Source organism: Tinamus guttatus, unplaced genomic scaffold (genome assembly GCF_059628265.1).
Source record: "Tinamus guttatus ecotype Peru unplaced genomic scaffold, ASM5962826v1 Tinamus_guttatus_pri_ptg001780l, whole genome shotgun sequence".
Lineage (NCBI taxonomy): Eukaryota > Metazoa > Chordata > Aves > Tinamiformes > Tinamidae > Tinamus > Tinamus guttatus.
The window spans coordinates 19008-34522 of NW_028290314.1; the positions used below are offsets into that span (position 1 = coordinate 19008).

Here is a 15515-nt window from a genome sequence, read left to right on the forward strand (position 1 = left end):
CCGGGCTCCTCCGCCCCCGCGTCACGTTGCGCCTTCCCTTTCCCTCCAACCTCGTTATCTGCCCTAATTAACCCACAATGCGACCAGGGTGGCTGACGCCCTTGGTGACTCAATGGCTTCCGAGGGCAGCAAAAAATCCCTAAATCCCTCGGAGACCTTTTTTTTTTTTTTTCTTTTAAACTGTGCCTGGCTACTTCAGTAAGTACGGTACTGGGGGGAGGGGGGATTTGCATTTCTGGCTGCGTTTTTATTAGGTGCATTGCTGTAGTGGGGGGGATAGACGCGTTGGGGAGGGCAGCTGTATAGGAGCACCCTTACATGCGCTCCTATTAGGAGGATTCCGGCGGTGTGGAAAAAAAATCTCCATGCACTTCTATTATGTGCATTACCATAAGACCTGCGGGCTGTGGGGAGGGACCTGTGCTTCTATTAGGTGCAATAAGGTAGCGAGGCTGTGGGGCGCGGTGTGGGGCGGAGGTGGGGGGAGCTGCGCCCCTATTAGGTGCACTACGGTAGCTGGGAAGGGCGCACTGTGTATGGGGCGGGGTGCGGGCAGTAGGTGATTTACGGTAGCGGGATTGGGGGGGTGCAGCTTGGTGTCCCTCCCATCCCATAAATGGGGCCGCTGTGGGGCTGGTCCATCCATGGTGGGGGTCTATGGTGGGATTGGACCATCCATGGTGGGGGTCTATGGTGGGATTGGACCATCCATGGTGGGGTCTATGGTGGGGTCGGTTCATCTATGGTGGGTTCCATGGGTCTATGGTGGGATCCAACCATCTACAGTGGGGTCTAGGGTGGGATTAGACCATCCATGGTGAGATCTGTGGGTCCGTGGTGGGATCTGACCATGGTGGGGGTCTCTGGTAGGGTCCCACCATCCCTGGTGGGGTCTGGGGTGGGATTGGACCATCAACAGTGGGGTCTATGGTGGGGTCGGTTCATCTATGGTGGGTTCCATGGGTCTATGGTGGGTTCCAACCATCTACAGTGGGGTCTAAGGTGGGATTAGACCATCAACGGTGGGGTCTACAGTGGGGACAGACCTTTGTGGTTGGGTCTGTGGCGGGGTTGGTCTATCCATGGTGGGTACTCTGGGTCTATGGTAGGATCTGACCATTCATGGTGGGGTCTAGGGTGGGGTGGGTCCATCTATGGTGGGATCCATGAGTCTAGAGTGGGATCGGACCATCCGTGGTGGGGTCTAGGATGGGATTAGACCATCTATGGTGGGGTCTATGGGTCCATGGTGGGGTCAGGCCATCCATGGTGGGGTTGCTCCATCCATGGTGAGGTCTGTGGGTCAATGTTAGGGTCTGACCATCTGTGGTGGGGTCTAGGATGGGATCACACCACCCATGGTGGGTTCTATGGGACTATGGTGGGATCCAACCATCCATGGTGGGGTCTACAGTGGGCACAGAGCTCCATGGTGGGCTCTGTGGTGGGGCTGGTCCATCTATGGTGGGATCCATGGGTCCAGGGTGGGATCCAACCATCCATGGTGGGATCTATGGTAAGATCAGACCACCTCTGGTTGGTTCTGTGGATCTGTGGTGGGGTCAGACCATCCATGAGGAGGTCCGTGGTGGGGTCAGTCCATCTATGGTGGGGTCTGTGGTTGGATCTGACCACCCATGGCGGGATCAGACCATCTCTGGTGGGTTCTGTGGGTCTGTGGTGGGTCAGCAGGGTCAACATCTTTGTGGTGGGGCCACTGCCCCATGGTGGAGTTGATCCATCCGTGGTGGGATCAGCCTGGCCATGGTGGCATCTGGGGCAGGATTGGCTGCTCCGTGGCGGGGTGGGGGTGTCTGCAGGGGACTCGATGGCTTCCTGATGGGTCCGCGGTGGCCTCGACGGGTCCGCGGGGGCGCGAGGAGGCCTCAGGCCTCCCCCATGGTCTCCTGGATCCACGCGAGGTAGTTGTAGACGCGGCTGTAGACGCCCGGCCGGCCCGCCTGCCCGCAGGGGTGGTCGCCCCACGAGACGATGCCCTGGAGCTCCCCGTCGCACAGGAGGGGACCTCCCGAGTCACCCTGCGCAGAAAGGGGGCGGTGATGGGGACATGTGGACGGTGCCGGGTGGAGGGACACGTAGCTGGGTCGTGGGGACCCGGAGATGCGGGGACATGGAGATGTGGCCACGTCTTGAAGACCAGGGGTTGAGGGGGACCATAAGGACACGGTGATGGGCTATGGGGACATGTTTTTGGGGACATAAGGACACTTGATGGGCAGTGGAGATGCAGTGATGGGCCTTGGGGCATGGTGATGGGCATAGGGAGATGGTGATGGGCATGGGGACATGGCAATGGGCCGTGGGGATGTGATGGGCCATGGGGACACGGTGATGGACCACGGGGACATGGTAATGGGCCGTGGGGACACGGTGATGGGCATAGGGAGATGGTGATGGGCCATGGGGACACGGTGATGGACCACGGGGACATGGTAATGGGCCATGGGGACGTAGCTCCATCTCAAAGCCCGTGAGATAAGGGGAATCCAAGGGACGTGGCCGTGGGGACGTGGCCAAGGGACACGGGGTTGCCGTGAAGGACCACGAGGACGTGGCTCCGTCCCCAAGCCCGTGGGACAAGGAGGCGGTACCTGGCAGGAGTCCTTGCCCCCCTCGGCCACGCCGGCGCACAGCATGTCCGCGGTGACGGTGTCGCCGTAGATGGCCTGGCACTCGTCATCGGCCACCACGGAGACGTTCACGCACTGCGGGCTGTCAGGGTAGGACTCTGCGGCAGCAGGAGGGGACACCCGTGTCCAGCCTGGTCCCCTTCCACCCTGAGATGCCTCCACCCAACTCAACCCAACTGGAGGTCCGTGCATGCAAGGGACACCTGGGCCCCTTCCCTATGGAGATGCCTCCACCCAACTCCATGAACGTCAAAGTCCATCCTGCGGACACCAAACTCCCCTATGGAGATGCCTCCACCCAACTCCATGAATGTCAAGGTCCATCCTGCGGACACCAAACTCCCCTATGGAGATGCCTCCACCCAACTCTGTGAACGTCAAGGTCCATCCTGCGAACTCCCTTCCCTATGGAGATGCCTCCACCCAACTCCGTGAACGTCAAGGTCCATCCTGCAGACACCAAACTCCCTTCCTTATGGAGATGCCTCCACCCAACTCCGTGAACGTCAAGGTCCATCCTGCGAACTCCCTTCCCTATGGAGATGCCTCCACCCAACTCCATGACCATCAAGGTCCATCCTGTGGACACCAAACTCCCTTCCTTATGGAGATGCCTCCACCCAACTCCGTGAACCTCAAGGCCCAACCTGAGGACACCAAACTCCCCTATGGAGATGCCTCCACCCAACTCCATGACCATCAAGGTCCATCCTGCAGACACCAAACTCCCTTCCTTATGGAGATGCCTCCACCCAACTCCGTGAACCTCAAGGCCCAACCTGCGGACACCAAACTCCCCTATGGAGATGCCTCCACCCAACTCCATGACCATCAAGGTCCATCCTGCAGACACCAAACTCCCTTCCTTATGGAGATGCCTCCACCCAACTCCGTGAACCTCAAGGCCCAACCTGAGGACACCAAACTCCCCTATGGAGATGCCTCCACCCAACTCCATGAATGTCAAGGTCCATCCTGCGGACACCAAACTCCCTTCCCTATGGAGATGCCTCCACCCAACTCCATGAATGTCAAGGTCCATCCTGCGGACACCAAACTCCCTTCCCTATGGAGATGCCTCCACCCAACTCCATGAATGTCAAGGTCCATCCTGCGGACACCAAACTCCCTTCCCTATGGAGATGCCTCCACCCAAGGTAACCGTCCACCCCCGCCGTCCCCGGCCGCCAGGGCCCCCGCGCACCCGTGGGGCTGGTCGTGGTGCCCCAGCCCATGACGGTGCAGTTGGTCCCGGGGCTGGCGACGGCGCTGGGCAGCGCCAGGGGCTGCACGTAGCTCGTGAGCGTGAGCGGCGGCTCCACGCGCAGCAGCATCAGGTCGTCGCTGTAGGCGCTGGTGCCCTCCTGCGCGCTGAAGCCCGGGTGCACCACGACCTCCACGGCCACCGCGTACTGGTCGTTGGAGGACGGCTGGGCCAGGCTCTGCGCCCCCGCGCGCACCTGGATGTGGCTGGAGAGGGGACGCGGCGGGGACGGGGACACCGAGGGATGGGGACATGAGGGAGGTGGTCATGGAGGGATGGGGACCCAGGGACATGGTCATGGAGAGATGGGGACATGAGGGACGTGGTCATGGACGGATGGGGACACAGGGACATGGTCATGGAGAGATGGGGACATGAGGGACGTGGTCATGGAGGGATGGGGACCCAGGGACATGGTCATGGAGAGATGGGGACACAAGGGACGTGGCCATGGACGGATGGGGACACAAGGGACGTGGCCATGGAGGGATGGGGACACAGGGACATGGAAGAAAGGGATGGGGACATGAGGGACGTGGAAGGGGGAGGGATTGGGAGGTGGCCGTGGAGGAGTGGGGACACAGAGCGACTCCCCAGTGCCCACATTCCCAGTCCCCCCATGTCCCCCATGTCCCCCCATGTCCCCTCAGTCTTCCCTGTCCCCATGTCCCCTCCATGTCCCCCATTCCCCCATGTCCCTCCTGTCCCTCCATGTCCCCTCAGTCTCCCCTGTCCTCCCATGTCCCCCCTGTCCCCCTATGTCCCCCCGTCCCCCCCATGTCCCCCCTGCCCCCCATGTCCTTCTCTGTCCTCCCATGTCCCTCCCATGTCCCCCCTGTCCCCCTATGTCCCCCCGTCCCCCTCATGTCCCCCCTTCCCCCCATGTCCTTCTCTGTCCTCCCATGTCCCCCCTGTCCCCCCATGTCCCCCTGTCCCCCCCATGTCCCCGGTGCCACCTGGTCCTGCAATGGGCCGCGCTCAGCACCCACTGGGGGTCCAGCAGGGCCCCCCCGCACTGGGCCTGGTCGAAGTAGAGGAGCAGAACGAGCCCCGCGTGGGCCAGGGGGGGGCACTCGTCGCCCCCCAGCACCCGCGGGGACCCGGGGCGCCCTGGGGGGGGGGGGGGACGCGGTGAATGGGGGGGGCACAACGAGGTGCCCCCATATGGCCCCCCCCCACCATGGGGTACCCCCACTCCAGGGCTGCCCCCCTCGAGGGCAACTGGGGGGGGGAAACGGCAATGGGGGAGGGCGCTGGGACATCCCCCCCTCTGAATCTCCCCCCATGGGACCCCCCCCCCGAGTCCCTCCCCATGGGACCCCCCCCGAGTCTCCCCCCATGGGCCCCCCCCAGTCTCCCCCCCTTTCACCCCCCCAGTCCCCAGAGACAGCCCCCCCCACCCAAGGCCCCCCCCCCAAAATACCCAACCGTGGCCCCCCCCATAAACCCTCCCCCCTTCCTTGCCCCCCCCCAAAGGATCCCCCCCCCCCCCCCCGTACCGGGGGGCAGCAGCGCAACCAGGAGGAGGAGGAGGGGGAGACGAAGGGCAGCCATTGAGGGGGGGGTCGGCAGTGCCGGGTGCCCCCCCCTTATTAAGCCCCGGGGTTAATAATTAACGAGGGCTCATTAAGGCCGGGGCGGGGGGGGCGGGGGGGGGGGGTGCAGGTGGTGCGGTCACACGGCCCGGGGGGGGCAGGGTAAACCCGGACGCCTGGGCCCCTTGTTGGGGGCGGGGTGGGGGGGGAACCTGGACACCTGGGTCCCTCGTGGCGGGGGGGTCATTGGGAGCCGGACACCTGGGCCCCTTGTAAGGGGGGAGGGGGAGCTTGATTGGAGGGACATGGCGGGGGGGGGCACATTCCCAACACTTAGGTCCCCATTTGGGGGATCCCAATGTCAAGGGGGGTCCCGGGACACCCGGGGTCCCTGCAGGCCCCTTGGTGGGGGGGGGGGTGTCCAGACAAGGACCCCCCCGGACGCCTGGGCCCCCCGTGTGCGTGGGGTTTCCGGGCAGCCGGAGCCGCACGTGGCCTCGCTCCGGTGCCGGATTAGCGCCGGATTAGGGAGCTAAGCCCCGACGCGCACAACAAACACACCTTGGGCGCGCCGCGCTCGTTAGCGTTATCCCCCCTCATTAACGACAGCAGGAGCAGCCGGGCCGGCTCCAGCGGCCCCAAACACGGGGATCAACCCCCAGCACCCCCCACCCCCATCACAATGCCTGATATTTGGGGGAATTACGGTAGCCAAGGGGTCAGGGCCCGTGCCCAGCCGGTACCCTGCATGCTACTAGGGGGATTACGGTAGCACTGGGGGTTGGCCCCCACTTCTGTGGATTGGGCTGACTGCTACTAGGGGCATTACGGTAACAATGGGGGGTCGGCCCCCCGACTTTTGCGGATTGGGCTGTGCCCTACTAGGGGGATTATGGTAGCAACAGGGGTTGCCCCCTGCTTTTTTAAGTTGGGCTGAGCACTATTAGGGGGATTACGGTACCCTCCCCCCACTATCCCCAATGCGGGGGGGTGCGGGTTGAGGCTGCCCCCACCCTCACTTTTTTTTTTTTGCTGCTCTCTGTTAGGGGGATTATGGTAGCAGCCCCCTTGTGTGGGTCAGTGCTGGATGTTACTAGGGGAAATACGGTAGTGCCATTGGGCACCCCCCCTCCAAATATGGGGAAGGGAGGGGGGGGCGGGACTTGGGAAGAGCCCAACCAATGGAGTGACCCGGATTGGAGATTGGAGGTGGGTGGGACCTTGGGAAGAGCCAACCAATGGCATTTCCCCCATTGGAGGTGGGAGGGTCTTCAGAAGAGTCCAGCCAATTGTGGGTGGGACCACAGCGGTGACCTGTCCCCACGCTCCTCCCACGGTGGCTCCTGGAGGAGCTGCCACCAATCCCAGCACCTCCAGGCTCCCGGAGCTGAGTCATCCTCAGGGAGCCACAGTGTCCCCAGATGCCACCAAAGGTCACTTGGGAAACCACTGAGGAGGCCACTGGGCTAAGAGGAACTCGGGAGCTGTTGGGTTGGGTCATCCTTGTTGGGTTGGTTGACCCTCGATGAGGTGGCCAATCACTCTTAAGTAGCCCTTGTTGAGCTGGCCAACCATGAGTAGGTTGGAGGGCGCCTCATGGGGTTGGCCAACCTTTGTTGTGTTGGGTCACCCCTTGTTCCTGTTGGGTGGGGCCTCTCCTATGGGACAGGCGGTTGGTGGGTGGCCAACCACCTTGGGTTGGGTGACCCTTGTTGGGTTGGGTGACCTTGGCTAGGTTGGGGGCGGATCCTTGGTGGATTGGGTGACTTTGGTTGGGTTGGAGGGACCTTGTTTGGGTGGAGTGACCCTGGTTGGGTTGTGTGACTCATTGGATTGGCCAGCTCTTGTTGGGTTGTTCATTCCCATTGGTCTGGAGATCTCCAAAGGGGCTGGCCATCTCAATGACCATTGCTGCATTGGGCAACCGCCATTTGTTGGTGGCTCGACCAACTCCCATGGGGTTAGAGGTCTCATCCACCACTATCCCATGTCCCTCAGTGCCATCACAAGGACAGGCCACCTGCAGCCATGGACCTTGATGCTCATGAGACCAAGGGTAGGAGACCACAAGGGAATGAAATGGGAGGTGTGTTTTGAAATAAAGCTGATGACTCCTCCTCCAAAGTCACCTTTGGACCTCAAGACCTCAAGGCCACCAATGGCAACCGGGTCCTTGGGCAACCCTGGAGGAGAAGCAACATCCGGGGTTTGCCCTGAAACTTGAGCCTGGTCTCAGCCGTGGCGGGAGGTTGGAAGGACCAAATTTCCCATCTGTCGCCAAAGCTTTAATGTCTCCTGCCACCCCACCCTGCGGCCACTCGGTGGCTTCGCCAGGTGGCACCGGCTGAGGACCTTGACCACCGTCCTGCCCCGGTGGGACATGGGAGCCGCGTCAGCGGGGACACGGCCCCACCACCGTCCCCCGTCACTTGTTGTCCCTCATGATGTCCTGGATCCACTGGGCGAATCTGCAGACCTTGGTGTAGACGCCGGGTCTCTTGGGCTGCCCGCATTTCTCCATGCCCCAGGACACGATGCCTTGGAGGGTCCCGTTGCAAACCAGAGGTCCCCCGGAGTCACCCTGTGCAAAGAGGTGACATGAGCCGGGGTCAACCGACATGGATTGGGGGATCTCTCTGGCTACCCCAACCCTCCTTGGCGTTGGTCTCCTCCAATTGGGTTGGCCACCTCCAATGAGGTTGGCCAAGACTTATGGGCTTGATAAACCTGGGTTGGCCAGGTTCTCCCATGGGGCTGTCCAACCAGCGTTGAGTTGGCCCACCATGGCTTGGTTGGCTGACCTCATGGCATCGGCCAACTCCCATTGGCCAACTGATGTTCAATGGCTTGTTGAACCGTCACTGGGTTGGCCAACCACCCCTCTGGGTGGTCCAGCCACTCTTGAGTTGGTCGACTATAATTGGGTTGGCCAACTTAACCCTTGTTAGGTTGAAGAATCATCACGCCATTGGCCAACCCCTGCTTTGGGTTGTCCAGCTTCCATTGGCATGTCCAATCACAGCTGAGTTGGCCAACCCTTGTTGACCCAGCCAACGAAGAAGACCGTAGACCTCCTTGTGGGGAACACGTCCCCTTCTGCCTTGGAGACACCGCCCTGGGGACAACCTGGTGGTGGCCGCAGGGGACATTCTGGCCGTACCTGGCAGGAGTCCCTACCGCCGCTGAGGCTCCCGGCGCACAGCATGTTCTCCGTGATGTAGCTGGGGTACAACTGCTGGCACGTGGCCGTGGAGAAGATGGTGACGTTGACGCACTGCAAGACGTCCGGGTAAGTGACTGGGACGGGAGACGCAGGTGGGGACGGGGGAAGAAAGAAACCAGAGCAATCGACCCGGGCACGGGCAGAGATTCAGCCCCCCTCACTCCAAAGCGCCCCGACGCCATCCCACCGCCCCACGTCTCTGCTGGCCAATCGTCTGGAGATGCTTCTCCAGCTGGGTTTGGGGAGGAAAATGCATATTTGGGGGTCCCAAGGTGGGGAAAGGCACCTTCTGGTGGGGGGATTTCTCATGGGGAAGGGGAAACTTCCCCCTCCCATAAAAGAGGCATTTTCTGCCCCAAAAAAGGTCCAATTTGGGCCACTTTCATATTAGTCCCAGGCATCTGGAAAAGGATGCAGGTATTCCAGAGAATTCCTGGTGTCCAGGTGGGATCCAGGTGTCCAGAAAGGACGGGGACATCTGAGGAGGGGCCCAGGAGTCCGGGAAGGGGGTAGGTGCCTAGGAGGGATGTGGGCATCAAGGAGCAGATCCTGAAATGTGGGAGAGGATCTTGATGTCCAGGAGGGACCCAAGTATCTGTGAGTGGACCTGGGTGTCCAGAAGAGGACCCAGGTGTCCAGGGTGGACTCAGGTGTCCAGGAAGAACCTGGGCATCTGTGGCAGGACCTAAACATTTCGGGGAGGATCCAGATGTCCATGACGGACCCAAGTATCTGGGAATGGACTGAGGTGTCCAAGATGGACCCAGATGTCCAAGAGAGGACATAGATGTCCAGGAGGGACCTAGACATCCAGGAGAGACCCAAGTATCTGGGAATGGACTGAGGTGTCCAAGATGGACCCAGACGTCCAAGAGAGGACATAGGTGTCCAGGAGGGACCTAGACATCCAGGAGAGACCCAAGTATCTGGACTTGGTCCCAGGTGTCCAGGAGGGACCCACAGAGCCCTGGGTACCTTCCGGGGAGGAGGTGGCCCCCCATCCCGAGGTGACGCAGGAGGCTCCGGCCTCCGGGGGGCAGCTGGCCACGGGGACGACCTGGACCCTGTCGCTGAGGGTGACGGGTGTCCCGAGCTTCAGCATCATGATGTCGTTGTTCTTGGTGGTGGGGTCGTAGTCGGGGTGCGGAAACGACTTGAGCACCCGCTTGAGCTGCTCGCCCGACTCCCGCGTGAAGAGGTTGTGCTTGCCCAGGCGGATGCTGGTGACCCTGGGGGACACGGACATGGGGCTCGGAGCTGGGGACAAGGTCCTGGTGCAGCACACGCGGCCAGGACAGGGAGGATGCGGTCTACATGGGAGACATGGAGACCATGGGGCATGTGGCACGTGTGCGACACTGAGACCATGGGACGGGCCACGTGTGGGACACAAGATGCCAAGGGCAGGTGTGACATCAAGAGCACGGTCTGCAGATGACATTGAGCACCTGTGGGACTGGCATGGGCAGGACACATGTGACACCAAGACTGTATGGGATGGACCATTGGTTGGGCACAGCATGGCCATGACACATGCAAGACCAAGACCGTGGTGCTCACACGGGACGGACGATGCGTGGGACACGGCATGGCCAGAAGTGACACTAGGACCACGGTTCGCACATGGGATGGACAACGCGTGGGATGCGGGATGCCAAGGACACGCATGACAACAAGAACATGATGAACGTATGGGACGCATGCGACATGATGCATGCAACACCAAGCCTGTGGTGCACCCATGCGACACCAAGCCCACCAAGACCTGGAGCACCCATGGGACCCCAGAATCGCGCCCCCCGCCCCCATGGACACTCTTCCTTACCCCGGCATGGTGCAATGAGCGGCCGTCACCACCCACTGCCTGCCCACGAGGACGCCGCCGCAGTAGAGCTTGGACATGTCGAGGATGGCCACCTGCCAGGGCTGCGAGTGGGCCACGCAGTCCATGCCGCCCACGATGCGCGTCAGGTCCGCGGCCGAGGACGCTGCGCGAGCGGGGACGGGGTCAGCGCCGCCGCGTCCCCCCGCGGCCGCCCCGCGCGTCCCCTCCGCACTCACCCACGGCGGCCGCCAAGACCAGGGCTCCCAGCAGCTCCGCGGCGCCCCATGGACGCGGGGCCGGCGCCGCTCTCGCTTCCATCGCTGCTGCGGGACACGCGCGAGCGTTAGGGCCCTGCGCGTTGCAGGGGTGCGTTACGGTAGGGCTGCGCGTTGTATGGGAGCGTTACGGTAATGCTGCGCGTTGCATGGGAGCATTACGGTAGGGTTGCACATTGCATAGGAGCGTTATGGTAATGCTGCACGTTGCATGGGAGCATTACGGTAATGCTGCGCATTGCATGGGAGCATTACCGTAATGCTGCATGTTGCATGGGAGCATTACAGTAGGGTTGCACGTTGCATGGGAGCATTACGGTAGCGCTGCACATTTTGCAGGGCATTACGGTAGCAATGCACATTTTGCGGGGCGTTACGGTATCCCTGCACACTTCAGGGATCTTTTCGGTGGCCATTAGGGTCATTTTGGTGTTTGCGGCACCTTTCTCAGGGTCTTACGTTAGTGCTGCGCATATCTCAGAGAATTACGGCAGCCGAGGCGTTAGGGTCTTGCTGGATGTTTCTCAGGGCAATACGGTAGCGCTGCGCATCTCTCAGGGCATTACGGTAGCACAGCACCTTTCTCCGGGCAATAGGATCTTGCTGCGCGTTTCTCAGGGCATTACGGTAGCACCGCATGGGCAATAGGATCTTGCTGCGCGTTTCTCAGGGCATTACGGTACCCCAGCCCCCCAGTGCGGGGGGGATGGGGACAGGGGTGGCCGCCGTGTCCCCTCCTCCCGGTCCCAGCACTTGGGCAACCTCATTATCCCGAGCGCCGCGGCCCCAATCGCCACCGTCATCGTTAATGAGGCGCCTAATTAGGGGCCCCGCCAGCTCCTCCGCCTCCCCCTCCTTGACTCGGGGCGTTTGACCTCCCGGCACCCCGCGACGCCTCCCCCGGAGCCACCACCCATGTGGGTCACGAGTGGCTCGGAGCCACCCGAGGACGCCCCGAGGAACGGGGGGTCTTTGCTGCCCGTCCTTGGGGGTCTCGCTGCCCCATTGACGTGGTTTGGAGGTGGGTCAGGGGGGTCCCCACCGTGGTTGTGGGTCAGGGTCCCCCATGGCCACAACTTGGGGACACGGGTTGATGCTCTGCATAGATGGCGGTGGTGGCCCCATGGATGTGAGTCCCCTTGGGAGATGATGGATGAGGATCGGGAAAAGGGGGGATGGAGGGATAGAGAAAGAGCTGGGATGGATGAGGAAGGAGGGATGGATTGAGCCTGGAGGAGGAAGGACAGATGGAGTTCGGGAATGGAGGAGTGGGGTCCATGATGGATGCAGAGTAGGGATGGAGGGGACCAAGGGAGCATGAAGGAGGACAGACGGACGGAGCAAGTGTGGGATGGATGGAGGGTGAGGAAGGCAGGACGGAGCAAGCCCAGAGAAGGGATGGAGGAAGAGTGGAGATGGAGGGATGGAGGAAACCTGTCAAAGAAGGGATGGAGAAAAGGTGGAGACGGAGGGATGGAGGAACCTCAGAGAAAGACGGATGGATGGAGGCCAGGGAAGGAGGAATAGTGGGATGGAACCAGCCCGGAGAAGAAGAGATGGGTGGAGAGTGGAAATGGAGATGGAGGGATGGAGGAAGCCTGGAGAAGGGATGAAAAGTAGAGACGGAGGGACGGAGGAAGCCCGGAAAAGGATGGATGGAGGGATGGAGGAAACCCGGGGAAGAAGGAATGGGTGGAGAGAGGAGACGAATGGCACCTCCACGTCCCAGCAAACCTGTCCGCAGGTCCCCGCGCTGCCGAATGAGCCCTCCGCAGAGCTGGGGCCACCAGCCGAGGGCTCCCGGTGCTTCTCCGAAGGTCCCGGTCTCGGCGCCGCCGTGTCTTCCTCCACCCGGGATGGGGGCAAAAAAATTCAAAAAACTAATTAAAAAAAACTTGAAGAACTCAAAAAAGACTTAAAAAAACCCAAAAGAAATAAAAAAAATCTTGAAAAATCTCAAAAAACACAAAAAACTAAAAAAATCTCAAAAAAATCCTCCAAAAATAATAAAAAAATCCCCAAAGCTTCAAAAAAGCCCCCCAAATCAGAAAATCTTAAAAAAAAATCAAAAACCTGTCCCTAAAACTCCCCCAGGTCCCCCCAGGACCGTGTCCCGCCTGGCCCCGTCGCGTCGGCTCCCGCCCGGCCCTCCCACGTGAGCTCGGGCGCTTTTATAGCGGCGTCGGGGCCGGCCCGGCTCGTCCCGCCCCAGGACGCCTCGACGCCTCCTTCCTTAATCCCTCGGCGCCGCCTCGCCCGGACGCCCTCGCTTTGCCGCTTGCTGATTGGCTGGCTCGCTTCGGGCTGCCTCGCGGTGGTTGGTCGGCTTCCGGGCGACCTGGAAACGCCGATTGGCCGGTTGGGTTTGGGGCAAGGCGTGCGGTTGGGCGGTGCTTTAGGAGGTTGGCGTGGGCTGGTTGGTCGGCTCGCTGCGGACGCGCAAGGATTGGACGACTGTTTTGGAGGCCACCATGTCACGTCGGGTGGTGACTTTGGAGACCAACAAGAGAGGATCGGCCAAGGACATTGGAGACCATCATGAGACGATTGGCCAAGGACTTTGGAGACCAACAGGTTTGGCCAAGGACGTTGGGGATCAACAGGTTTGGCCAAGGACGTTGGGGATTGGTGCACATGGATGGGGCCAGATCGCTTTGGAGACCTCCCCATGCCAATTGGCTGCTGGATTCGGAGGCTGGCACTTGGGATAAGCTGGTTGGCTTTGCCAGACAGCAAATTCCATTGGCCAACCAGCAATGGAGACCAGCACATGCTCATTGGCCTGTTTGGAGATCAATATGTTCTCATTGGCCAGTTGGCTTTGGAGACCCTTGCATGCTGATTGGCCAGCTGGAGACAAACCTTTGGTGATTGGTCAGCTGGTTTGGAGACCGGCGTGTGTTGATTGGCCAACTGAAGACCAACCCATGGTCGTGGGCCAATCATTTTGGAGATGACTTGGCTGGGGCTCTTGCTAGACCAGCAGGAGGTCTTGGAAGGACGTCTAAGTTCTCCTGTGCCTTGCTGGTCCATCCATGGGACCCACCGCCCTCCCCATGCGCACGGGGGGCACCAGAGGGTGCTCTCGCCCCACACCGCTCACAGGAAGGGAGGCTGTGGGGCGGGGAAGGGGGCGTGGCCAGGGGAAAGGGGCGGGGTTTTCCCATCCCCTGGCATGAATGTGGAGCGAGGGCCGGACGGACAGACGGATGGGTGGCCAAACCGGGTGTAAACAGGGTGGGTGGAGCTCAGCCCAACTGGTTCTCTTGGTGGGGGGCCTCGTTAGCGGCCGCCTCGTTAGCCAGCTCTTAATTGCACCAATTAGCGCACCCACGCGCTCCCAGGTGGGGCCGGCTCCCAGCTTTACTCCTGGTTGACGCCACCCGCGATAACCCCGGCGAGTCGCGCCATGACGTGTCCATGGGGTGGCACCAAGGGGACGGGGACACGTGTTGCGCAGGAGAGGGACGCGGGTGCTGGTTGTCACCCAAGGCCACCAGGATGGGAGGCGGGTGGTTGTGGGTTGTTTGTGGCCACCGGAGAGGGGCATGTGCGGTCATGGGTTGCCCGTTGTGGCCAGCAAGCTGGTCACATGTGGGTCTCCAAAGGTGGACCTGGGTCGTGTGCTCCTGGTCATGCATGGACATGGGTGGGTTCCAGAGATCCTTCACAGCTGCCTTCCCACACTGGACACATGTGGCTGTCGGTAGGCAGCGGTGGCCACCGGATCAGCCCAACGTGGCTATGGGTCCGGACTTGGATGTGTCCGTCCTCCAGACCCAGACATGTCCCCTGTCACCGAGCTGGGCACGTGCTGCACACGTGTGTCCTCCTGAGCAGGACATGTGGCTTCCAGTGTGGCCACCAACTCGGGACACACGTAGCCATGAGGTTCCTCCTCTGGTGACACCAGATCCAACCCATGGCGATGTCCCCCCAGACACGCTTCCAGTGGCCACAGGCGCCCATGGCGGAGCCACAGGACGGAGTGAGGTGGCCACGTTACACAGGACTTTATTCCAGGAGCTCATTCCACGGTGCGTGGGGAAGGTGGTGGGACAGGAGACAGCAGTGAGGACCAGAACTCGGGGCGAGACGTGGGGATGGGGTGGGGGAGATGGGACCTCCCTTTGGGTGGTGCTCACGCGTGACTGTTCCTCTTGATGGTGTCCCGGATCCAGTCGGTGAAGGCGCAGACGCGGGTGTAGACGCCCGGCTTGCCCCGCCGCCCGCACACCTGCATGCCCCACGACACGATGCCCTGCAGCTCCTCCTGGCACACGAGCGGGCCCCCCGAGTCTCCCTGCGGGACAGAGGCGGCCCCTGGTGAGACCCCCCTATGGGTCCATAGTGTCCAAGAGGTCCCTAGAGTGTCCAAGAGGTCCCTAGAGCACCTGGAGGGTCCTTAGAGCATCCGGATGGTCCCAAGAGGACCCAGGTGGTCCCTGGAGCACCTGGGAGGTCCCTAGAGCACTCATGAGGACCCAGAAGGTCCCTAGAGGACCCAGATGCTCCCCAGAACACTCAGACAATCCCTAGAGCACCCAGATGGTTCCTAGAGTATCTGGAAGGTCCCTAGAGCACGCGGATGGTCCCTAGAGCAGCTGGAAGGTCTCCAGAGCACCTGGAGGTCCCTAGAGTACCCCTCTATGGCACCCAGGAGGTCCCTAAGGCATCCAAGAGGCCCCTAGAGCATCCACGAGGCCCCTAGATCATCCAGATGATTCCTAGGCACTTGGAAG

The 15515-nt window shown here is 61.3% G+C and overlaps 2 protein-coding genes across 2 annotated transcripts; both read right to left on the bottom strand.

The window, feature by feature from the left end:
• Positions 1-1886: 1886 nt before the first annotated feature.
• On the bottom strand, positions 1887-5469 carry LOC148590066 (trypsin-like). Its single transcript, XM_088539521.1, has 5 exons — positions 5415-5469; positions 4872-5025; positions 3856-4121; positions 2613-2749; positions 1887-2039 (listed from the first exon to the last, which is right to left on the bottom strand). Exons 1-5 carry the CDS (start codon positions 5467-5469, stop codon positions 1887-1889), a joined length of 765 nt encoding a protein of 254 aa, XP_088395647.1.
• Positions 5470-7875: 2406 nt separating this feature from the next.
• On the bottom strand, positions 7876-15076 carry LOC104575172 (trypsin; the record flags this gene model as incomplete). Its single annotated transcript, XM_088539522.1, has 6 exons — positions 7876-8031; positions 8611-8747; positions 9649-9902; positions 10499-10661; positions 12891-13111; positions 14919-15076. Coding segments are annotated over 6 exons (1089 nt in total), but the record flags the coding sequence as incomplete, so codon positions are not given.
• Between the last annotated feature and the right edge of the window lie 439 nt (positions 15077-15515).

Coding starts and splice junctions, on each gene's coding strand:
- LOC148590066 (XM_088539521.1), bottom strand. CDS start 5,469: ATGGCTGCCCTTCGTCTCCCCCTCCTCCTCCTCCTGGTTGCGCTGCTG. Junction 5,026..5,414: donor GGTTGCGCTGCTGCCCCCCG/GTACGGGGGGGG, acceptor CCCCCCCCCCAG/GGCGCCCCGGGTCCCCGCGG. Junction 4,122..4,871: donor GCGGCCCATTGCAGGACCAG/GTGGCACCGGGG, acceptor TCCCCTCTCCAG/CCACATCCAGGTGCGCGCGG.